This window comes from Ascidiella aspersa, chromosome 8 (genome assembly GCF_963924565.1).
Source record: "Ascidiella aspersa chromosome 8, kaAscAspe10.2, whole genome shotgun sequence".
In the NCBI taxonomy this organism is placed as follows: domain Eukaryota; kingdom Metazoa; phylum Chordata; class Ascidiacea; order Phlebobranchia; family Ascidiidae; genus Ascidiella; species Ascidiella aspersa.
Window position 1 is genome coordinate 24,824,909 of NC_139454.1, and position 25,799 is coordinate 24,850,707.

The window sequence follows — 25,799 nt, forward strand, 5'->3', positions numbered from 1 at the left end:
TTAAAGCACAAACAGCAATCAATTTATTTTTTTGCAGAAAAGTGTAAACTGGAAAAAGTGTAAGCACGTTGTAAGCCTGGCGCATAAAACGCGATTTTACGAAGTGGAACAGATGTATTTTTCCAGGGAAAGCAGAAATCGAACGTACACTATGCAAACCAGAGGGCACTTTTATATTGCAAAACGTTCAGAGTTGAGGTTAGCGGTTAACATGTTTCAAAACGTTGTGCTTATTTTCGAATTCGATAAACGACCCGAAGTTTAAAGAAATTATAACAGAACAGCACGGAAGAATTACGAGTTCATACAGTTTATTGTAACGTTGAAAGCGAATTATTAACGAAGGGGGAATGTAGGTAAACTATGAATTACACGTTACATTTTCAAAGAACGTCTTGTAATGGTTTTAAAGCACAAACGATAACATTTTGTTTGGTGTTAAAAAAACAGGTAAAAAAGCTATTTGGGTTAAAGTTATTCAATGAACGTGTACACACATATGTGTGTTAACAATTGAGATCTATGGTTAAAGTTAACTACGAATTTGGTATCTTTCTTTAACAGGCGGAGACAAAAAATGGCGTCCGATTTCTTTGTTTTAACGGGCCTCCACGTCAGTCGGCTGATTTTCTGTGGGTTTGATTTTGGCGCAGAAAGCGCAGCAACCGCAGAAGAAGAGAAACATGATGATGTAGGCTATTGTAATCATCGAGAAGGCATAGTAGTAGAGATTGCTCTTGCAATAATTTGCACTCTCCGCGTTTGTGTCAGGACGGTATTGTGGATAGACCCAGACACTACCTACATTGAAACAAAGAAATGTTAGTGGAATCAATGAATTTGTGATTAGTTTTTCTATCATTACAACAACTATAAGTATAAGAAAGAAGTCAAGTCTCCAAAATCAGAAGTCAAGTCTCCAAATCATAGTTAGTTTAAAGTTCGAATCCAATTCATTACTTATTCAATTCAAGTTTTTTGCAATCACCGTTATAACAAGTCACTTCACATTTAAGTAAGTATCTTTAAAACTAAATGTTTAAACTTAAAAATATCAAAAATGTGTTCATCTCTAGCACGTTGCCTTGCAAAACCGAACTAAAACAAAAACAAGCGAACTGTTTTACGCGAAGAATGAAGCAAATATACCAAAATCGTGTGGAAAAATCGCCCAAGAGAAGTTTGTAGAAATAAAGTATTAGGGCAAGGCCAGTTACTTAAAAGCACTGAATAAAGTGCACTAAAATAAAGTAATTTACAAGCAATAACTAAAGTTAAAGCTAAAATCAAGTCATTGGCCTAGTTTATAACAACACTGGCTATTCTAGCTTTAAACCTTGAATTTCGTTACATACCAGTGATTAGCCAAGCGAATTGAAAGACTCCGATTAAAGACATGAGACCACGAAAGCTCTGTCCGTCCTCCGAATCCTTGTCAGGCTTCTGGCATTTGTTGATGATCTTGTCCAGCAAAGACAAGAAGAGCCACAACATAGTGGCTGAACCAGACACAATCATCCAAATGGGAATCATTCGATTAACCGGACAGTTTTCAAGGTTTGTTGCACCTAGACAGAATTTAGTTTAATTTGTTTTGTTAGTCCGGTGGGGTAAAAAAAACAGAACTTTAGTTTGTTTAATTTGTTGTAAGATGCTATAAGACGCTCCCATCCTGGAAAAAATGTTTTGTCATAACAGTTTTTCTATTAAACTTTATTAGGATTATATATTAAATAATTCATATATTTGTAAAAAAATAAAAAATAAATAAATCCACTAACCAACGATTGTCATTGAAAGGGGGATCCCAAGCATTGCACCGAACCACCAATTGTTGCAATCTGCACGAAAATATTTCACCAGTTAGCATATCACAGCAGCAGTTACCAATGCGATTTTAAGCAATATATATAAATATTGTTGTTTTTTTATATAAGAAAACATTCTCAACTCATTAAAATAGTAATTTATGTCTGACAGACGAAAGTTACCCCAAAACCGCTCTTGTAAACTTAGGAAGAGCACTTTTAATTCTCAACAGGGCTATGCAGTCGGCACCGAATTCAGCCGAAAAGATAAACGCGAGTCCGACTGGGGCATGGAAAATCAACTCATTTAGCGAGTCTAAAACTGGCTGAATAGACTCTACAGCCATGTGTTTCCACCCTTTCACTTAATCAAAATAGGGTTGATACTCGGTATACAGTTTACAGTATCAAACTCATAAGGTTGTAAATACGACCGATATGATGTACATATACATATTGTGTATTCTGTGTTCAAGCCCTTCTGGAGTCCTACTCGCCAACGACAGGGGCACACATTTTATAGTACACGATGCTTTCGTAAAGGCTTAACGAATCAGTCAGTCTGATCAGGATTATAGTGCAAGCAAGCAAGGCAATTAGAAACACAACTAGTCAGCGGTGAGGTTCGAACTCACGACCTCGGTCATGCCAGGACCGTTAAATACACAGGCTCAGAGGAAAGCTGGTCGAGAAACGACCATGCCACCGTTGCCTGTTGCTTCCTGTTCGTACATACAACCTCATTTCATGGTGATCAACATTCAGCAACTGAAATGTACATATATACAATGTGTATTCACAAACGATCCATAAAATTACACCGAATTTGCTTCTGCGCCCGTCGGACTCGGGACCCTTGTATAGTCTAAGGCCCGTTTACACCACAGCTGCGCTGAGCTGCACTGGGCGTAAAAATCGCTCAAAAGCCTAACGTTTTGCTATAGCTGCACTGAGCTTGAGTTTAGCAAAACGTGAAAAGCTCGAAACAATAGAATTTAAATGCAAATTACGCTTTGCTTAGCTTAGTGCAGCTGTAGTGTTAACAATTTTACGCCCAGCTCAGCTTAGTGCAGCTGGACTGTAAACGGGCCTTTACGACGACGATTCACCCAGCCAAAAAATCGAATCCTGGATCCCGGGTCCGACTCCACAGCCCGGTTTCTAACGATTTCTTGTACATACCGGCGTAGTAAACACTTCGGCCAGCCTTCTTGACGAACTGTGTGGGTTCCTTTTCTTGCATCCTCGCCTCTTTTATTCCGTCCACCCAGGACACATACTGGTGTTTATTGTTGCAAGACGATTTCTCTTTACATGACATATTTCTACTTTTTTAAGCTGCAAATCGGATAAGGCTGTTAAAAAAGTGTATTTTATTACCACAATAAAAATATCAAAGCCCATACAGAAGTAAGTAGCAATTAAAGCCGACAAAGACTTCAACCATTTTGCAGCAAAGTACTTTAGTTTGGTAATTTGATCCACCAGGTTAATCAAATTACCAAGTAAAAGAAAGTCGATAAAACAAGAACCCTTTGAAATCTTTAAGTTGTCTATATTGATAAATTATTTAACTAGAGAATAAAAAAAAGTATATTTGACACTGGCAGAAAATGTATACAGAGTGGGCCAACAGTAGGCTTACAGTGATAAAAAAGTAGGGTTTGGGTCTAAAAGTAAATTTATGGTTTTTGGGTTCTTCTCATACACCTTGTTCTTACAACATCCCCCCAAAAAGAATTTCATTGGTGTCAGGTCAGGTGAGCATGGTGGCCATTTCAATGCTGCCTCTTCTTCCAAGCCAATGCTGTGGAATAATTGTAAGTCTACGTTTAGCCCACCCTGAATATTATCTACAAGCATTTAATATCAGAAAAAAATTTACTGAAACCGAAGATGTGATTATATTGTTGCTCGGCGCCCAATAAAAAATATATAGAGAGACATCAACAACAGCGTTGCCAATCAATAAGGGAAAGATGACATGGCGAAATGGCTGCACAATGACTACGGAGGAAAAGGTAAACACTTTTTAGCGTGTGTGGTAGGATTGCGGCCTACAAAGGTAAGGTGATATGGCTGAACAATACTGGTGTACACAATAGCTTGGGCAAACACTATTCCTTGACATAGGTAGATTAGAGTATGTTCTTAAGCAAACTTCAGAGCTAATAATAGTTTACTTAAAACAGCTGTATTACGTGTTTAGCCTAATTTCTACGTCGAAGAAAAATCTATGCTCCTACGTTATTAAGAAGTCACTACAACCCTCATATTCCGCAACGGTGATTTAAAGAGATACGAAGTAGGCCTACAGACTAAACGATCCACGGACGAATTTTAACGCGATTCCGCACAACTAAACTTTTTAACAGCGTTTTGCTTGAACGCGCCACTATAAGCAAACTTTATGCACGGAGCAATACATAATGAGGTATTTTTGACCTTAAACAATACGGGGCGCTATTGGGAAAAATATTTCGCTTATAAGGACAACATTTTTGTCCGATTTAGGTTAAATCGTATTGTAATAGTGTAATTTTTTTCGATTTAAGTTAAATTAGACAGTTTTAAATCGGAAAAATTTACTATCCCATTTAACCCAAACCGGACGGTATTTGAATCGAGAAGTAATGCTGTTTGTTTCAGGTAAAATCAGATTATAAATTAAATCGGAAAGTTTATTTGTCCCGCTAAATTAAATCAGATAGCGTTACATCCCGATATAACTTTAACGCCAGTGGTTTACAGGGCGTATCAAAATTAGTCAATTTCCTGGTATGGCTTGAGCTATATTGAAGGTGTTTTTCTACTTTTTGTCATAACAACACTGGTTTGAAAGAAAATTCTTGTGTTGTTCTAAGTGTTTTTGTTGCTGGTATTCAAAGTGATCTTATATAGTTGTTTCCAAACTAAAAGTTCTAATCATACGCCGTAGTGCAACACATGGCACTATTTTCAAGGAATTTGCAAATACAAAATCCATTTGATGCAAAATAAACATCAAACCTGCAGCCAGTAAAGGCAAACTAACAAAACCTACAGTGTAATATATTGAAATTTGTCTCAACGTTTCTAAATGTTAAGGAGCATACCTAAAAAGACATTATACGAACACTATATCAAGAATGTTTGGGTTTCAGATAGATGATCAGTGCGAATTTTTAACAGCTTAAAGGTTTTTTTTCTTAAATTAGAAAAAGTTGTTACTTAATCTCCCTACCCTTCTAGGCAAGGGGTTCTTATTTTTTGTTACACGGACCTCGGATTTATTTTGCGCATGGACCATGGTAGGCAAGAAATTTCGAAAAATTACGTCTTAAATTATACAAACACTTCAGAACTTTTAACTTGTACTGCGTTCTTGCTGTTCGGTTCCAAAAAAATAAATCTATCTATCTTTGGTCGAAAAATGTTTAAGTAAAATTGGGTCGAAATGCATTCAGTGACCAAACGTTTTATTTTTAAATAAACTCTTTTTTATAAATTGATTAGTTATTAAATACACACTAATATATCCATTAAATCTTCATGAACCCCTTAAACTGGTTCAAGTATCCCCGAGGGGTACATAGACCCCAATTTAAGTACCCTTGCTTTAGGCACACTAGCATACACAGGTTGAGAATGACTGCGGCTTAAACTGCCGCTTTGCAAACGCCTGATCTCGTCCGCGAAAACCTACAACCGTCAAAAGATGCCGCAGGCCCGTTTGGGCAAATCAATGCCCTTTTTTGAGGAATTTGCAAAACACATTAATTGCAACTAAACAGCTAACCTGTAATACCTACAAATTGCAAACCGAAAAAAACTAAAGTGCAATAAATGTAAATATATCTCGACGTCTTTTACAGATAGGGACCTTACCTAAAATCTTGGACTTCATACGAACACTATTTCAAAAATGTTTGTTACAAATACATACTTTTTCCTTGAAATCTCTCGAGGCACACTATAGCTAACACAGGTTGTCATTCACTGTGGTTTGAACTGACCTAGTTCGCGCAAACCCACCACACTCAAAAGATGCCGCAGCCCCCTTTGGGCGTCGGATCCGCACGGGCAGCTCTATATACGTTGCCATCATGGGTTAACACACGTGACCGCACGTGGTTGAAGAATGACTCGGCCTCGAAAGAGAAACGGCTCGGCATTGTTGGAGAAGAGCGTTACACCTCGCTTAGCGACCTTATGTACACATTCGGTAAAAGAACGCACCCTTTTGTCTTGCGACATCGCTTCTTCAATCGAAGAAATCGAAATACGGTGTTAAGATTACTTAATCCGTTGCTACAACTGTGGTGCGCTAAATACTGTTCGTATACGTGTAATCGTCAAATAGACTATTTTTTTGATAAATGATTTGTTAGGAAATTGTGTTTTTCATTTCTCGTTTATGGTGTGGCATTAAAATACCCCAACGACTTCATTTAATAGGTTACTCCACTTTGTGTTAAAGTTTGCTAAAACCAGCAACGTAAAAGCCTTAAAAGATTTCAAGTATGCCAGGTGTAATGCAAATTTAAGCAGAAGTTCTTTCTGTTTAACTTTGATTGAAGAAAGATTGATCGGAACTGAATTAAGGCTTGCGTTTTTTTTCTATTTGCTATACCACGATTTTAGTCATCCAAATGTGGATATTACCACATTTAATGCCACAAGAAGATAGCGACGCATATAGAAACATCGCAAACCACACTTATTACTGGTAGCAGTGGTTCTCAGTTTTTTTCTGGCTGCCTAAGACTTGGTTGACGTTGATTGTCACTGCGTAAACCAGTAATTTCAAAAGAAACCCTTTAGCATCGAATTTATATGAGTTTATAAAAGTGAAAAATGATTAAAAAACTTGCTTTTTAGGCTAACTGCAGATATTAGAAATTCAAACTTACGTAGGTCGCAACCAAATTAGATTTACGGTAGGTGTCTGTTACAATTTGTTCCTGACTTGAAAGGTGCTAGCATACCACTATAGTGCAACGTGTACATAACCACTGGTCTATAGGTCAATGATAAAAAGTAAAAAATAGCAATATAATTATTAATCTAACAGCGCTTAAAAGCAGGTCTAGATGTAAAACTCGTAGTTTAAAACCTTGGAACTACACTTCAATCCTTCATTAATTACTGTATGCTATAGGGTGTGTAAAGGCAGGTAAAACCGTTCTAGTAGTTTACTTAAGGTTTGATCCTCAAATTTAACTTGTTAGCGTACTCGTCATTTGATAGTGATGTATAGTGGCAGAGTTTTGCTCAAGAAAGAAAACCAATCGATGTAAAAATTGGCAAAGCGTAAACATTACGAAGCCACAATTCTTGAAAACGGGGCATTTCTATCAACGACAGCTGTACCCGTAAACGTTAGGCAAGCGTTTTTCTTTGTGCACCGTTGGTTCAGCATGAATTTAGGCGATTTGTCACCCGTGTAGTTTCAACCGTCGCAGTAGAACGACAAATTCCACTGTCAGGCCTATCCTTAGGTCACCGGGTCACTCACAAAAAAACACTGGGCCACTCACAAAAAAGAAAAAACACTGGGCCACTCATAAAAAAGAAAAAAACACTGGGCCACTTACAAAAAAGAAAAAACACTGGGCCACTCATAAAAAAGAAAAAACACTGGTCCACTCACAAAAAAGAAAAAACACTGGGCCTCTCACAAATAAAGAAAAAAGCTCTTGCTCTCTTGTATTCACCGAACCTCCGATAACAAAAGGCGGGTCGGGTTTCTGGGAGTAGCTACCTTTTGACCCCAAGCGTAACGGGAAAGGTGACACAGCGAAAAGCGGCTGGCGTACATTCCGTTCAGCATTACTCGTTACAGAGAAAAAATGGCTTGGTGCTTTGGAATTACAAATTGGGACAAATGTGAACCCAACGGTTTCCAATCTTGGTTTACCCAATGCAATTATTTTGATTTCGCGGCCCTATAAAACTGCCAGGGCATTTGACTGTTGTTTCTTTTAGAACATTAGTGAAAAAACTGTGCTTGTAGCTTTACGGCGAACATGTAAAAATTGTTTTAGCAGCAAGCCGTCCAGGAAGCAATTTTTTGTCCGAAAGCTGTTCCGGATCGTTCCGACTAACTTTGGCCTTTTCTCAGATTATGCTTATCACCTTTAGTCCAGTGGTTCTCAACCTTTTAGGGCTAGCGGCAACGCTCGGAAATAACAAATAGATTTCGGCACCCTACAAGATTTTTCCCTAGGTAATTCACTGAATGTCACAATAAACTGAGCTGGAACAATACACATCAACTCTACACAACGTAGGAAGATATAACTGAATTTATTCAACAATAATCTTACACAAAAGTTGTAAGAGTTTAGCAACAATCATTAGATCTGGCACCCAAGGGTGACGCGGCACCCCGGTTGAGAACCACTGTGTTAACCCAACGGTTCCCAATCTTGGTTGACCCGTTGCAACTATTTTGATATTTCGCGGCCCTATAAAAATGTAAGGGTCAGTTAACCCATGTATCTTGTAGTACACTAGTGCAGTCACAATTCTTTCGTATTAACAACTTTCTAACTAGTACGATTTTTCGTTGATATATCATAGCAGGTAGTACAGAAATATAAATGCTTTATGATGTCACAAGAGACATTATAAAACACGCTATATTATCAAATAAAAAAGCATAAATAAAGAAAAATATTGGGACAGATATAATCAGTGGTGGGATTCAGTCGTTTTGCACCGGTTCTATAGAAACCGCCCCACGAAATTTTTTGAGATCAGCAAAGCGGTTAACAGCATTACTGGTTATACTGTCGATATATTTTTGCATCTTATCTGATACACCGATTTTTAAGATCCAAGTAGCTCACGTGTTTTTTTCAAAATGTGCACGTTCTATTTTTTACTCATCACGTGGTAAATGTACACCAGCTGGTTACAAAATGTATAGCTAATTTCACCGAGAAACAACATTTACCTTGTTGCACAGGCTAGTTTTATTGGTGAAAAACAGATAGTTTCATCATTTAATTTTAATTTACTTAACTTTTCATTTTTGTTGTTTTTATCATTTCCTTTTGTGACACAGACAGTGTTACAGCCTACGCCCGCTGCTCAGTTTATTTGCCGAAAAATATGACTTTTGTGCCAGAACCGGTTGACAAAAAAATATATAATGTTTCTCTGAAACTGCTGTACGGACCACAGTTGGTCCGCGGACCCCAGTTTGGGAACCGCTGTGTTAACCTAAAATAAATTTGCACCAATTTACCATCCACATTTTTTTACGTCGCCGGAAATAATAAGTTGAGTTGCAGAATTTCGAAGTACGCCGACTTTGTCGTTTTTTAGGCTCAACGAAGGAATCCTTATTCCAGTTCCATTAAAATCTTGTCGACATGTCGTTGTTGAGTGCACAAAACTTCGGAGTGCACAAATATGAACCTTGCAAATCGTTTGTAAATTGTGTCCTTTTTTTGTGCAAGGTATGGTATTTTTCAATGTAAATATACCGAAAGTGCCCCGACTATGTTATGCTTTTTAGGCAGGGGTATATAAAGAGATTCGCGCGAAGAGCCGAAAATTTGCTCCTGTGTGTATTAAAAAATGAAATATAAAGTTAGTAAAGCGGTCTTGACCACTTGCAATTCTTTTCAGATCATGCTGTGAAATGATAGCTTAGCTTTACCTGCAAGCAAGATTCTTTCATAAAAAGCGTTAAATATAACTCGCGAGGAATAGGTTCCCGACCCCTGTAGCTTGTTCTGGGGTCCGTGTGGTACTCAAGTTGTTTGTAAAAAAATTGTTCAATCGATAGACGGTAGTTCTAGTTGACGCTCATGATGTGACTTCAATCATTCGGGTTATATGTCGAACCAAGCACAAGTATTGCTGAATTTGTATTTACTGACAACGAAGCGTCGAGATTCAATTAATAGAACAAGGCATACAGCAGATGCTACTTACAAAATAATTCGCGCCGTTTAGCTGAAGTGAGTCGCTAATTCAGAAGGTAATTTGCATCATTGCTACAAAGGTATTCAAGCACAAAGTCGTAACAGGGCCTAAAGCCAAAACATAAAGTTTTTTATATTGTTAACGAGCTCTATGTCATTAACCCTTCGTTAAAAATCCACAACGAAACGAAAACGCCATAAAACAATTAAACCTATTTCTAACGACAGGTGAAGTCAGTCTAAGCTATTACACCAATATACTCTACACACGGCCTTTTGGTTGGAATGTTAACGGTGCGATTTGCAGTGTGCCGCTAATTTTAGTTCTTTGTATATGGCTGTATTTGTCTAATTCTATATAGGACAATCAGGTGTCATTTCTACTTTGACCTGATGAAGCACGGTTGTGCGAAAGCTTGTCGAGAATTCAAACACTATTTGTCTTCATATAGTGCCACCTGATTACACTAATTTCGATTCATATCGGATTTCTGAATTGTTTATTTGCTCTATTTTTAATTCTTAAACAATTTCTATTTTTATCGAAATGCAATGGTTTTAGTTTCCAAGCGCCAATTACACACAATCTTATTAAACAAACCCGATTTTATCTAATTTTATTGTGAATAAATGAAAGGTAGTTGTTGGATCCTTTCATCCCAAGCCAATAGATTCCCGGTATTAAGTCAGTTAGGTTGCAACGTGACAGATTATAACTGTGCATTACCTATTCATGTTTTCTCTATTCAAATGAAGGCCTAATCCTTTCCCATTGAAACATATTTGACATATTTGGACTTTGACCTTTATTCTTTGCACTTTCCATGGAAATGTTATATCCCAATTAAGCGCATTCATGTCTTCCTAATGTTCATGTTTTTATAGAACAGAAAGCCCATAATTATTTTATTTTAATCGTGCGCTGTTCTTTAAGAGCGATTACGAGAAAAGATACTTCCATACTGCAATAAAACAGATCGTCATTAAGAACTAACATGATTTCAAAAAGGGTATCGCCACATGGAGATGTATTTAAAAAAACTTGTTTTTTATTCTATGTTTTGAACCGGCTCGATTAAGAAATGTGTTGTACGGTATTCATGTTCTTAAACACATGGTTATATTTTTTCACCTGGCGGGCGAACTGTTTTACTTTTTTTATTTTTTTTATTGGTGTTGACTTTTAGGGCTGTTTTAGCAAATTATCTGGAAACAATTACAATAAATAAAAATACTATTTTGATGAGTCCGGCTTGTAGTGGGTTAACAGGCCTTAAAACCTTTCTAACAATGCTTGAATTAATAAGACCTATTGAAATGTTGAATCTATTCTCCTGTATTTTACAGTTGTGAACATGTTGCTTTGTTTCAAAAAGATGCTCAGCCTGGGATTTGTTTATTATATCGCTTTAAGTCAGTGTTTCTTAACCTTTTTAGCGCTTATACCCTTTGAACTTTCATGAAATTTTCTCGTATCCCCTACGATGTCCGACAGAAGTAAATAAAGTTGTAACAATTTGAAATCAATGTATTTATCACTTATGTGTTGAATGCATGCAATAAGTACAGTCTTGTAAGTTTAACAATACTTACAACACGCAAACAACTAGTCATTTTTTGGCTTTTGTTGTTGCTTTTCGTACTTGTTACGCATTCTTCACAAATATGCCCAAATAGCGCATAATTTCACACTGCATGTCGTATCCCCTGCTTTGGTGCTTCGTACCACCAAGGGGTACACGTAATCCTGGTTAAGAACCCCTGCTTTAAGTTAATCCCGTAACGGTTTCGTTTGGCATTGCTAATGACAATTGTTTGCTTATCTCTTTACTCATTTATCCTCGTACAATTTATCGATGTAATTACGCCAGGACTTTGCCTTCCTGAATGATGTTCTACAACTCATGGCAAGTAATAGACTGGTCGTTAAATGTTTGTTTCTCGTTTGTTGTGAAGTGCTCTGTATTTTTATTACCCGTGTGACAAGTTTTCAGCTGTGTTATTTCCTATACAGCTCAATAAATAACGGCTTTTATGATTGCGTAAGCCAGTGTTTCTTAAACAGGTGAACGGTTCACCCCAGGGTGAACAAAATTTTTGCAGGGGTGAACCAACCAAAAGGGGTGAATAAGGGTGATCCGTCAGAAATGGATGATAGCTCTGCAGTAAATCGACTACTAAACTGTTTTTTTGGTGTTGTTTTGCCCATTGTAATAGTGAAGTTGGTTCGCACTGAGTGTATATTTACAAAAATTGGTGACTGTGTTTTGTGCTTTTGTAGCTTTATATTTCTGGACTCGATAAATTATAGGTTTGAAATGGTAAAACTTAGTTTGAGTTTATCTTAACAAAATTCGAAACAACCCAAGTCATTTTGTGCTGTTACATAGATGAGATAGTTTTATCATATCATAAGACAAGGGTGAATGAAATCTGGAGATAGATGCTAGGGGTGAACAAAACTAAAAAAGTTTGAGAAGCACTGGCGTAAGCCTCGCCATGTCACGGTAAATGCCAGGAAGTGAAAGGCCCAACTCTTGTGCTTGTGGCATTAATATGCATGCTCCTATGCCTGAATGGCAAATGAACAGCCCGATTGACAGGACGTGGTGACCTTCTTGGCTTATGCCGGAATTCGCACTGCTTGGGCACTTAAATGCTGTCGGAAATAGCTGTAGTGTTTAGCGACTGCGAGCTCGTACGCAAACCATGGGCTGCTGGCAGAGTTTCGCTATTACCGAGGCCTCTACTGCAGTGGTTCTTAACCCGAGTACCGCGGCACCCTGGGATGCCAATCCTAATGCTTTAGGGTGTCGAGAGATATTTGAGAATCTTAAGGTATCTAATTTTTGCTCAACTCTTATAACTTTTGTGTAAGATCAGGGTGGAATAAAATATAAATTCCTACGTTGTGTAGAGTTGGTGTGTGTTGTTCCAGTTCCGTTTATTGTGAGATTCTAGTAAATTACCTACAGAAAAATCTGATAGGGGTGCTGCAATCTATTTATTATTTCTGAGGGGCGCCGCTAGCCACAAAAGGTTGAGAAACACTGCTCTACAGATTACGTTCCAAACGTCAGAAATGCGTGGCAGGAAATCTGTTGCGTCACAATAACAAAGCCAAATTGACGTGCCAACGTCACGTTTTTGACGCTTTTGTTTATAACTCAGATGCCTTGTAGTAAATGTTTCCGATGGCTTATATATGCGTCGCCCGCCGTACGGCACAATCAAGTATATAAGCTTATAACTATCGACAGGTCTCGCATGTTTGACTTAGTTGTGATCAGTCGCCTTATGTACTGGAAGCTAAAAGTGTTAGGAAAGCGTAATTTTTGGTGGGTTGGCTTGGTGATCTGATTAGAAATGAAGGGTTTTTTTGATGGTTAAAACGTTTAGCGCTTTGTCTATTTTTTTTCTGTTGTGTTTGTGGCGAAAAATCATTAACTTAGTAGCCTACTTTGGCAACACGCTAGCAACCAGTTTGACTAACATACGGTGATAATAAAGACAATACTAAAAATGTAGAATACTAAAAAAGTGAACAAACAAACTTCTGAGCAAAAACCAAAGCAAATATCACCGAAAGGCGAAAACAGCGGCTTGGAAAGGCTTTGTAAATGCTATAAAATCTAACGATAAATATTTTTTTAACAATTGGTATGCAACATCTGAAAATGTATCAACATTATCCTGTAGTTTGAAAAACGTGTTTCGATTTTTTTTTGCCTTTTTGTACTGGTGCACCCATGCATATTTTGGCTCACCCTAGAGTGCCACGTGTACACGGGTTAACGAGCACTGATATAGAACGAACTTAAGGTATTATAGCTTGAGTTACTTTAAAACATGTAGCAAAATAATACATTTTAATTAAAAATTTACAACCGTTAAGGAGAGGCGCCGACAAAAAAGAAATAAATTTAGTTCATTTTAGGGTTTTTTTATGTGCTTTTCAATTATGGAGAACAAAAGGGTACTTATCATAGGAGCCGGGGCAAGCGGCCTTACTGCTATCAAATGTTGTCTGGACGAGGGCATTATACCATTCTGTTACGAAAGGAGTCATGACATTGGCGGTAAGTTAAAGGATAACCTATAGCTTTCCGTGAGCACAATTTGCGTTGCAAACTTATGCATAGACTCAAGACGAACTTGCTTGTACACCTGAGAAAATCCCAAAAAGACAGCCTTACATAATTATAACATATTTTTTTGCATGATTGCATCATTTTTGTTTTCCAGGCTTTCGCCGGTGGACACTTTTCTATTTTTATTGAATTAGCCTACATACGTAAAATATTATGTTAGGAGTTAGGTCGTATGAAGCCATTATTCAATTGTCTTAATGTGTGACACTCTCTAAAAATCTTCTGTGACTAACCTTTTGGGACGTAACAGACCATATAATTATTTTAACAGTTTAAGCTACTTAAAGGCCAAGGGTTTTCGACGTTTTATGTGATGTGTCCCCTTTCCAAAAGCTAAGTTGGCCCTATTTAAATTTCGGAAAAATATGTCACGGAATTTCAAAGGGAAGATCTGTAAAGTTATAAAAAATAATCAAAATTAGATTGTCCCGTAGCCTTTCTTGCCTAAAATAAGTTATATTCTCCAAAAAAACCCGAATCTTGGCGTAATAAAAATCCTGTCTATAAAACTATAGCAGGGGTTCTTAAACTGGGGTCATTTAACTGCTTGGTGGTGCGTGGACTATAGATTTAAAGGGTCCATTAAGGCCTAATGGAATTTTGACGCCTATTTGACAACGGAAACAAAAGAGTTTAATAAAAACGCCTTCTCTTTGAATGGTTTTAGACTCTTTCAGTTTCACATTTGTTGGACATGAAAGCAGTTTTCTCCGGTCTACTGGTTTCATGACGTCGTGTCTAAAACGTCATCAACCTTTGTCCAAGTCATTTTGAAAGTAATTAAGTCCCAGTCAAGTCATTTGTAAAATAACTCAAGTCCCAGTCAAGTCATAGTTAGAGCAAGTCAATTTCAAGTCACGTCCTTGTCGTAAAAATAAAACGTTAAACTATTGGAATTTTTAAACTCGTACGATTATGAGCAATTCAAGTCAAGTCCTCTGTCCGAAAGACTTAAGTCAAGTCATTTAAAAACAGTGACACTAAAGTGAAGTCATTGACTTAAGTCATTACAACAGTGGTCCACGGCTACCAAAACTTCTTTAGAGAACCGCGTTAAAAAAAGCTAAATAACCCCTGAACTATTGTATAGGCTTGTGGCGATACGAGGAAAGTTCGAAGAGCGGCGCTTGTGTCTATAAATCCACAACCATCAATACGAGCAAAGAAATGATGGCGTTTTCGGACTTTCCAATACCGAAGGAATATCCGAACTTCATGCATCATTCGCTGGTCATGCAATACCTCCGAATGTATTGCGAAAAGTAAATCTTTATCAATCTCATTTAGGCCAATATACTGGCCGAGCAACCTTTTGCAGACACTTAAACATGTTAAGCACCGCGTACAGAAAGCTGCACACTAAGACATTAAACTAAAAATACATGTATAAAAAGTAACAAAAGTAGGAGCTATAGGCTATTATAGGCCGACCTGGTTAGTCAAAAGCTACACGAAAATTGTGTTAAAGCGGTTTCACGCGATAAAAGTTCATGTAAATATTGCTGTGTTGCATCCCATCTGCCTATACTGTTTAGCTTCAAGCTGGGGTACAATGCTTCGTGTTTTTGCCTTGAAGCCGAGCAGTGGATATAGCTGGTGATCTATTGGTATTCACACATATATTACTTTATGAGGTCACGTCATTCATTCTACTCGGGCTTTTCAATTGAGCAAATTAAAAACTGTAAAATCTGAATATTAATCTATATATTACCAAACTTACGTAATATACAAAGTGTTTATTAATGTCAACTTTTAAATTTAACACAACAACTAACTTTTATTGTAAAAAAACAGAACCTTGTTTAACAAATTTATTTTTTTAGGTTCGATTTAAAGAACCACATCTCGTTTCACACAGAAGTTGTTTCTTGCGAATTTGCAGACGACTATCTTCAAACTGGCCGTTGGTAAGATGTTTGCAAAGTTTTTGAAATAGAACATACGATCTAGGTATGCCGGCCTTGGTATTTTTATCATAAATTCTCTTACCGTACCTGTAAGTTTAAAACCTATTTAAAAACTGTAATATAAGGTTAGGTGATATATTTGGCAACTTTTTTTTTAAGTTGCTTGATAAATGAATAATTATGACGAATCATTAGACGAAGTGTGGGGCAAGAGTTTAGTTTGTTGAACTCCTGACTCCAATTTTAAGTGGCATGCGTTAACTCGTTAGCCGACCACAATACTTCTGGTGATTATAATTGTATTACCTCAGACCTGGGCAACATACGGCCCGCGGGCCGCCAAGCAGTTTAATCCGGCCCGCGGCTTATTTTCCTTAAAATACATAGGCTAGGTAAGACGGCACGGATCTTTTTTGTTTTTCTCGTTTGTTTTACACGATTTTTGACAATTTTACAGAAAAATAGCGGCCTTTGCACTGTGGCACTCTCTCCAACGAAAGTTTAATAAACTTAGCCTAATATTTATATATGTTTTGCGCGTCAAAAGTATTTTGTCTTAAAAATATGAACGCTAAACTCTAAAATATACCGATTTACATTTTGTCAACCTAATTTAGTTAACACCATGTTGTGTGTTTCTCCCGATTTATATAGTCTTTGCAATAAGGCCGTTGTACCGCAGGTAACACATCGGTATCTTAAAGCTTTAAAAAGAAGAAAAAACATTGTAGTTTTTTTTGTACGTAATTTTCATGTATTTTAATCCTAACTTTTGGGTCAACGCACCCTATATCTTGATAAACGCCAATACATCAAGCAATGTACTGTACATTTTTTTGTCTGTGCTAAATCTAAAGTAAAGTTTGCATTTTAAAACATATATATATATATATATAGTCGCAATTTTTTCGCGCTTCGCGCGTATTGCATGTATTTTATATCCTATTTTTGATCCGGCCCGCTACAACATTTTAGGATTCTCATCCGGCCCGCGGCTAAAAATAATTGCCCACCCCTGTATTAGCTGATAAGCGAACAACCAGTTCAAACTATAGTCGGCGGAACAAGTTCGCATATAGGAGATGCTACTTGCAAATATCAAAGCTGTCAACAGCACAAGTCGATAACTGAGAAGAAGTTAGTTTACAAGCGGAATGCGGTCTTAAATAGCTACAGACAATCCAACTGCTGACTGCAGAGATAATGGCAGAACAGGCCATTTAGCATTTAACACTTGGACGTGAGTTAGAGTTGCTTCGCATAGAATAATTCTCTCACATAAGCAAATACATCATAAAACTTACAGTAAACACAAAAGCTCTTAGTCGGTAAATATTCATGTACTCTACAGAAGCAAAGCATGATGCTTTTTAGTTGTGCTAACCAAATACCTTTCTCCATTGACCGACCCATCTTTAATCTGCAGTGTTAATAAGTAGCTTAATGGTATTTAGGCCTGCGTTAAAAGATGGCATAAAACATTTACCAGAAAATAAGAACTACTTTTGCATAAATTATTTAAAACAAATTTTTTTTAAAATCTCAACTAAAATAGGGGACAACAACGGTTTCTTACGCAAATACCAAATGCACCCTTGAAACTTTAAGCGTTTTTTCTATGTTTTTTTTTCTCCCTAGTGGGAATCTCCCTAGTGGTAAACTCCCGTGTAGTACGAAAATAGTAATTTCAAACCTAAAAAATCAAACGCATTCTCAACTTTTGAAACTACAACACGATATACAGCTTAAGTAATGGACTATGAGGCGAAAATGACGGTAAGCATTTCAAACAATACATATATTATATTTCGGCATTCAGTTCAGTGTTTAAACCACTAATCATCTACTGTTAGTTATGCATTTAGGGAATTCGGCGCTGGTCTAGAATCCTACCACAGTTCTAAAATCAACGCACAGAATTTGAGTTAGGGTGCGGGTTAGCGTTCGGGTGTGGGTGGGTCAAATATTATTATATTTTTTGTTTAATAATAATACTTGACCCACCTTAACCCAAACGCTAACCCGCACCCTAACCCAAATGGTGTTTCGTTGTGGTAGGATTCTAGACCAGCGCCGGGAATTCAATATGGGATTATAGGAAAAGGCTATGCACCAGCACCCCATCACGGACAGCAAATTAAATCAAATTGACAAATAATCAGTAATGGGTGTAAACGTAAAAGAGTGATTGGGCACCTCATGAGGCTATTTACCGGCTAACAAAGTAATTTAGATCAATTTCCAAATTAATGATTGAAAATATACAAAACCCAGACGCTCACCTCAAACCTAACCAAAATCAATAACTAAATCGCGTATTGGTGCAAGCGTGAAACAGGGATCCGGTCAAATAGCACCTGGGCCGAACTTGGCGCGGCGTAATGGGCTTTGGGCAATATATCCAAAAGTTATGACGATATAAACTTGAAATTTTTACACAGTCCTTGTATTGCCTAATTGCTTTTTGCGCACATTAATTACGAAGGACATTTTTCGAGCTTGGGCAGTTATGAATTTTCGAAGAAGAAGTAAACACCCGCTCTGAATGAATTTAAACATCATTTATGGCTCATTTTGAAGGTGGTGCCTCCTAGTTTATATCGCTAAAATTTGAACTTGTTGGCTCAACAGTTAAGGGTTAATATCGCTGAATATTAATATTCATATGTTTGAGTATTAATTTTTTTTCAATATTTTTTGCCAAAAGTTTGATTGCTGGAAAGGTGTAGGCAATACAAGGACTGTGTAAAAATTTCAAGTTTATATCGTCATAACTTTTGGAGATATTGCCCAAAGCCCATTCCGGCGCGCCAAGCTCGCCCAGGTTCAAATAGCCACTTCTAGGAATATATGTCTATTGAAGATCACAAATTAAAAAATATATTACTAAAACTAATATCTAATTCAAGTAAAAGCCTTTTATAATTCTGGAGCATTTTATTTTCAGGTCATTATGTTTCTCAACATCAAATTAGCAATCCTTTTTGTTTTGCAGGAGTGTAAAATCTAGAAATATTAAAAGCTTTGAAAAGAAAACGGAAATATTTGATGGAGTGATAATTGCTGTGGGCCACCATGCTGTGCCAAACCTTCCAATCCACACTTTTAAAGGTAGAAAATTACAAGCAAAACGAGAGTCTACAAATCCCAGTTTCGTATTCGAAATAATCAAAATTTAGTGTAAATGCAGACTACTTTGCGCTCCCTCAGTTTTGTACAGGGAAGTTAACCCAAAAAATGTGCCGCAACGCACATTGTTTGGGTTAGGTGGAGGGTTCGGGTAAGGGTGGACCAAGTGTATAATAACACTTTTTTTTTTTTTTTAGGAGCACCAACTACTTATAGTCAATGGGGTTGCAGTTCATGTCACTTATCCTGTAGATCTACATCTATTTTAAAACTACCTGAAACGAATTGTCAAACTTTAAATTGCAAGGAAGGCTTTACTATGTAAGAATACATATAATAATAATACTCGACCCACTCAAACCCAAACGCTAACACTCACCCTAACCTAAATATTGTTAGCCATATAAACTCCCAGATGAAATGTGGTAGGATTCTAAACTAACGCCAAAAGCTGCATATGTAACTGAATTTGTAAGTTAACATCGGAAGCTAAAAGTGTAAATAAGGAAATTGAAAAAATAAAAAATAAATTTTGAATAAAAAGAACTATACTGTTCAGCATTTTAACCTAATACATAAGTACCTACCAAAATTCTCAGAAAGCTGAAAAAATAGAGTGTGTAAACGTAATAAACTGTAGTATCAATAAAAAAATGTATTAACTTTTTTAATTTATGCAGCTCTATCCCATTGCTTCTAGGAATTCACAACTTCAAGGGCAGGTTTCTACACAGCGTTTCATATCGCCACGAAAAGGGTTTTGAAGGCAAAAATGTTTTAGTGGTCGGCACTGGAAACTCTGGCGGGGACATTTCGGTAGAACTGAGCAGAGTCAGTAAGAAGGTACAATAAAACTTTTTGATTGTCACTGAGCTTGTGATTTATTTTTATGCTGTTGAACATATTAACATTTTTTCTATAAATGCATTTAGCAGTGCCTAAAGCAGTATTGTTTTAACTTTATATGGCTCATGAACCCTTTTGTGGGCTCTCTTTTGTGCATTTAAGAAAAATATGTTGTCATAATAAAAAAAAGTATAATCGTAACAGGCTAACAATGATAATATTATATGCTTGTGGCCCCCTGAATACTGTTTTGCTGCCCCTTGGGGCGGAGGGCAATTGTTGTGAAATGCTTGCCTAAATGATAAAACTAAAAAAATGCCAATTTAAACTACAAATGTGAAAAAGAACAAAATAAGAGAAATAAATAGATTCGCTAAAAAAGTAAAAATATAGAAATGAATAGAATGCATTTGTTAAGTTTTTCTTGCACACATTGTAGGTGTTTCTCAGCACAAGAAGGGGAACTTGGGTTGTGACCAGGATTGGAGATAGAGGCTTGCCAAATGACATCCTACTAAGCAACAGGTATGTTAGCTGGAATTATAAAGTTAGTGTGTCCAGCCAGGCAAAATATTTTCAATTCAACAAATGGGTAAATTAATAGTTATTTTAATAATAAATCATATAAAGTGTTGCTCATCCAGCAGTATTATTGCTGGATGAGAACACTCCGCTATAAATAAAGCAAACTCAGTTCTAAACTGATAAACTTTTTTACACTTGTATTCCAATAAATACATTGGATTGTTTTGCAATTACTAAAATAAAATGTTGCATTTCTAACTAAACTCTCCAAATGTTAAAGAGCAAGTTTAAATTTGTTTTATAAATGTGGCACCAAAGATGTTCTTTTTTTTTCCTTTTCAATCATACTGAAATGTGGATTCTTATCTATTTTGACTGAAGCCATGAGTAAGTATATATCAGAAATTATTTTATGTCTGATGATAGAGTGTGTTTACAGTTTTAAGCATTTTTCTAAACTAAGCATAGAAATAAATACAGGTAGCAAAGAAATCAAAAGCACAGTATTTTTGTTTTTAAACAACAGCCTTTGTTGTTCCAGATTTAGGAAGTGGAAATTGGGGTTGCTTCCAGTAAACATTGTCAATTCAGCAATCGAAGCTCAGCTAAACAAGCAATTTGATCATGAAATGTTTGGAATACTGCCAAAGCACAAAAAGTTTCAACAGGTTTTACTTTGCATCTCTCCTTATTCCAAATATTTTTCAGCATAAAGTTTTGCAAACACTTTTTTTCCATACAATAATAATAAGTTTATTAGTTATATAAACAACTAAAAATAATAGTTTTAAAAATCAAATATACACTCACTGACTCACATAGTACTACTGCATGTAATACAACAGCATTCAAACAAAATTTTATATCCTGAAATGTCAAATATTAATGGTTTATTAAAAGTGTACCAGTTGAAAAGCACTGATATATACAGACAAGTTAAAGAGCACTGATATAGCCCTTTAAAGTGTTTTTTTGACAAATGATAACCTTTTTCGTGTTTGTCAAACAAAAAATATTTAGATAGCAATGGTGAATGATGAGCTTCCCAATCGTATAATAAATGGATCGCTCACCATCAAAGGAAATGTGAAAGAATTCACTGAAACAGGAGTTACTTTTGAAGATGACACCTTTGAGAAAATAGACATCGTAATTTTTGCAACCGGGTACAAATTCTCCTTTCCGTTTCTGGACAGGTCTTTAATCGACGTAAATATGAAATTTATTTTGTGCTTTCTTTATGATAGTTGAAGGTTTAAAATCTTAATTGGTGTAAACTTACTTTGTTATATTTTGGAACACTATATACGGATCTGTTCATAAGTTTAATGGTGAAAATAACGGCCCAAAAATAACAATATATTTTATGTCGTAGTTGCTCTGCACCTGTTTCGTCAGACGCAGGTGGCTTACACTTCTGCGCACCTTTTTATCTATCGATTTTGCGACGCTTGTTTCGCACCTTTTATCATTCCTTTATGCGACTTGTGTATATAAACGGATGTAACTGATGTGGCCTTCATATCACTGATGATGGCATGAGCATTTGCCGAAACGTTTGAATAATAAAGCATGTCGCTTTTTACGTCTATTTGGGCCGTTATTTTCACCGTTATACTTTTTTATGGTCTTTCTAAAACTATTGTTCATTTTGAGACCTAAAAAGGGCCGCTCACTAATACTTTTAGCCAGTGTTGTATAATAAGTCATTTGAAATAATTCAAGTCCTTTTAAAATGAATAACAAGTCAAGTTCCAGTCAGAACATAATTACAGTAATTCAATTTCAGTCAAGTCCTTGTCGTAAAAAATAAAATGTTAATGGGAAACTGGTCCGATAAGCAATAATTCAACTAAAAAAAAAAATGAGCAAGAAAATTGTTTTATGTGCAAAAATAAAATACAACCTAATTTTTTTCTAATTTTTTAGTGATTTACTCAAATCATTAAAACTCTGCCTATAGCGCGATTTGTTATAAAGATTTGTTCAATAATTGTTATGTTTTACTTTAGCCGGACAGCAACAACATGAAGCTTTACAAGTTTGTGTGGCCACCAAGTCTTGAGAAGGGGACTCTTGCCTCAGTGGGAGGTGTACAACCACACGGCTCAACAGTTCCCATATCTGAAATTCAATGCAGATGGGTTACAAGGGTTATTAAAGGTATTGCTTAAATTATTGGCTTGTAAGTTGTCATGGAGTTATTATGCGTTCTACTTTGAAAGATGTTTATTTTTTTTTAAAGATAAATACACAATAAAGACATATTTGAATGAGGAATGTCTTTCACATTTCACATTTATCTTAAGTGATTTTCTTAATTTTTAATTTAATTTATTTTTTGGGGTATATTAGTTTGATTTTTAGTTAGATATAGCAGGCATACCAAAGCTAATATGGAAGTGTAGTGTGTAGATAACAATTCAAACGCCTTGATTATTTCTTTAATCATTTCAGCATTTATTTCTTTGTTGAAAATTAATTAAGTGATATTCGAAAACGTTCAAAATGTTGCTGACTGGCACTGCTATATGGGCTTTGATATTCGAACTAGGTCTACATTAATCATGTTTGTCAGAGAAAATTGAGCAAAACTGTTTGAATCTAAAGCCATTACCGAAAAGTGTCACACACAAAACCACCTTTTTAATATAGAAAACACCTAAAATAATTTTTTGTATTTATGGCTACTATAACTTCTTGTTTTCAGGGGTTTGCAAACTTCCTTCAAGTCAAGTTATGGAAAGACAAATTGAAATAAGGTCAGCGAAAAGAAGAAGGCGTTATTACGATTCACCAAGACACACTGTTCAGGTTAGTATTATTTTTAGGCGGTGGTTACCCGTGGTTACTCTAGTTACTCAGCTAAAAACCTTCTTTCAACTAAAATGAGTCTTTCAGCTAAAATAAAAAAAAGTTAATTCTTCAAATTAAAAAAAAATGTTTTTTAATGTAATCTACCCTATCTCCTGATATCATCCTTAAAATACCGATGGTTCGTTTTGTGAATTATATACCCCCCCCCTCGTAGACGCCGACTTTTGTCGAAGCACCCTAAGCATTTCAAACTTGACGTCCGTGCCCCTCCCCCGATCTTATTAAACAAAGTCTACACAAACATTTTAGAATTTATTTCGAAAAACTATTAAGTTGTAAGGGCGTAAATTAGAATTGGTAAACTTATATTTTTCGTTTGCCAGGTTGACTATATTCAGTACATGGATGAAATTGCCCAAGAGATTGGAGTTCGACCCAACATTTGCTCGCTTCTGTTAACTGACCCATTGCTCGCATACAAGGTCAGTTAAACTTAGTTGGTACTACGATAAAACACACTGAGATTTAGTTTTACGAGGGATTCTGCTTGAAAATTGACAACTGTTTGATAACGCTAATCACATGATATGGTGATTTTAAATAAACAAGAGAATAACCGTAATTTTATGTGTGTTATAAAAAAAATCATTTAGTCCAAAAACCTTTATTTTATTGTTTTTAATGTCATTTAATTGTTGAAAATATTTTGTGTTGAAATATCATATATTGGAAGTAACGAAGGTTTTGTATTGATGTATTGTGGCCTGATGGTAGCGTTTTCGTAAGGGGCCTGGGAACGCAAAAGATCCAAACTACTTGATAAATTATGCTGAATTGAGAAACTTGTATTTTTGCGATTCAAAAAGGGCTTTCGAAACATCACAAATTTATTTTTATTTTTTCTATGATTTATATTTTTCTTACAAATATATCCACGACCATTTTAAGCCAGTTTAACCAGTCTATAACGTTTTTGATATTGTTACTTTTAATGGTATCAATATTTATTTAGGTTAATGAGTTCCGGCGTTAGTTGTTCTGCTCAGCTAAAATTATATTTATTCTTCAAATATAAGATCAAACTGTAAAATTAAATTGTATATTAACGACCGAAATTCACTTCAGATATAAGAAATTACAACACATACTGCATATAAAATCGAAGTAAAGTCCCCCAGCGTTTTTATAGCAACAGTCATTTTATATTGGGTGTTAACGAACATTTTCTTGACCATGAGGTGTGTAATCCCCCCCCCCCAAAAAAAAAAAAGAAAAGAACATACTTTTCAGGTGGCTTCAGGCATAAGACCGAAATAAGAACAACATCAACGTCGGAATAAGACCAAAATAACTAATACTTAATAGTCGTTATACCGTCTATACCGAAATGAGTGTAAAATCCGTCGGAATGGGCCACAAATAGCCACAATCAGACAACCCCACCCATTACCCAACAAGAACACCCGAAACAGGTCCGAAAATCCGGTGCCAAAACAGCGACGCCCTAACTGCGTCGTTCAAACTAGGGCATCCAAACGCCAGCACCAAAACGTCTGGTGCCAAACCCATGGCCCTGATCGTCCCATAACCTTTACGTACAGTTTTAGGCGTTATTTTAGCCATTAATGCCTTCGGCCTATACCGATGAATATATTAGGACATATTTCTACAGGTTTAGGTCTTATTCAAACTATGCTCATTCTGTCATGGATATCACTGCTTATTTGACTTTATTAAGTCGGTTGTCTTAATGCCATGGTATTATAGTTATTTCTGCTTATGTATTGTTGCTTTTTAGATCTTATTTAGACGATTAAGCTCTGATTCGGCCGCAGATATTACGGCGTATTTGAATTTACTGTTTCATTTGTCTTAATGGTTTTACAGGTTTTTATGCTTTAGATAATCTTGCCTTGTAGGTCTTATCATATGTTTCCTTCCAGGTATTGTTCGAAGGTTGTTCTTCCTACCAGTACAGATTAAAGGGCCCGGGTAAATGGACCGAAGCACGGGCAACGATAATGACGCAGAAAGAAAGGCTGTTCTACCCCTTGCGAGCAGGAAGAAAGGTCTCTATTGCCAAACCCACCTCAAGCGCCTGCTTATTTATTACTGGAGTGCTGGCCGCCGTCTTGGGCCTTTGCATTTGTAATTTGTTGTGCTTGAAGATAGTCTATAGCTGAATGAAGCTTTTTGAGCTGTAGCTGTACTCTAACCTTTGTGCTTATGTAACGTAAGGACCGCGACCGGATTTGGACCACTGTACGCGTTACCAATTGTACAATTGCTTTTTCGGCATTTTTCTAGCGCCAACATTTCGACCAGCTATTCGGGCAATCTTCTTCAGGGCAATATAATTGCAACTAAAGGCAAAAACATATACCAGGCAAACATATAAGCGTTATGCTATAGTTGTTGAATTTGACGAATTAAGCAAAATGCTGCTGACTCTAATCCATGCTTGTATGCTCTAAATTCGGGAAACCATGCCAGGTGCGCCGCGACTTTCCCGGAGGTGTCTTACTCGCATTTTAAGTGTAATTTTTTATAATGATTAATCGGTCCATTTATCTCGCTTTATGTATTTCAGGTATGTTGACCTTATACAAACAATCGAGGTGTAATTGTATGAACTTTTTATCATTTTTAAAACCTTTTTTACGTTCTATATTCAACACATGGTCATTTCGGTAA

General features: G+C 36.3%; 2 protein-coding genes across 2 annotated transcripts; one reads left to right on the top strand and one right to left on the bottom strand.

Moving 5' to 3' along the window:
• On the bottom strand, positions 1-5,835 carry LOC146137011 (transmembrane protein 272-like). The gene is made up of 4 exons (XM_083395418.1): positions 2,991-5,835; positions 1,782-1,841; positions 1,356-1,568; positions 1-801 (listed from the first exon to the last, which is right to left on the bottom strand). Exons 1-4 carry the CDS (start codon positions 3,127-3,129, stop codon positions 599-601), a joined length of 615 nt encoding a protein of 204 aa, XP_083251544.1. The 5' UTR covers positions 3,130-5,835; the 3' UTR covers positions 1-598.
• Positions 5,836-13,688: 7,853 nt separating this feature from the next.
• Positions 13,689-25,288, top strand: LOC146137012 (flavin-containing monooxygenase 5-like). The gene is made up of 12 exons (XM_083396317.1): positions 13,689-13,806; positions 14,969-15,140; positions 15,705-15,788; positions 18,784-18,899; positions 19,618-19,760; positions 20,203-20,288; positions 20,830-20,956; positions 21,309-21,497; positions 22,301-22,451; positions 22,999-23,102; positions 23,489-23,587; positions 25,049-25,288. Exons 1-12 carry the CDS (start codon positions 13,689-13,691, stop codon positions 25,286-25,288), a joined length of 1,629 nt encoding a protein of 542 aa, XP_083252443.1.
• Positions 25,289-25,799: the final 511 nt, after the last annotated feature.

Bases quoted from the DNA above. Each gene is read 5' to 3' on its own strand.
- LOC146137012 (XM_083396317.1), top strand. From the start codon at position 13,689: ATGGAGAACAAAAGGGTACTTATCATAGGAGCCGGGGCAAGCGGCCTT. The intron at 15,789-18,783 runs GTAAGATGTTTG...TTTGTTTTGCAG, and splicing joins TATCTTCAAACTGGCCGTTG to GAGTGTAAAATCTAGAAATA. The intron at 21,498-22,300 runs GTAAATATGAAA...GTTTTACTTTAG, and splicing joins TGGACAGGTCTTTAATCGAC to CCGGACAGCAACAACATGAA.
- LOC146137011 (XM_083395418.1), bottom strand. From the start codon at position 3,129: ATGTCATGTAAAGAGAAATCGTCTTGCAACAATAAACACCAGTATGTG. The intron at 1,842-2,990 runs GTATGTACAAGA...ATTTTCGTGCAG, and splicing joins CCGAAGTGTTTACTACGCCG to ATTGCAACAATTGGTGGTTC. The intron at 802-1,355 runs GTATGTAACGAA...GTTTCAATGTAG, and splicing joins ATTCGCTTGGCTAATCACTG to GTAGTGTCTGGGTCTATCCA.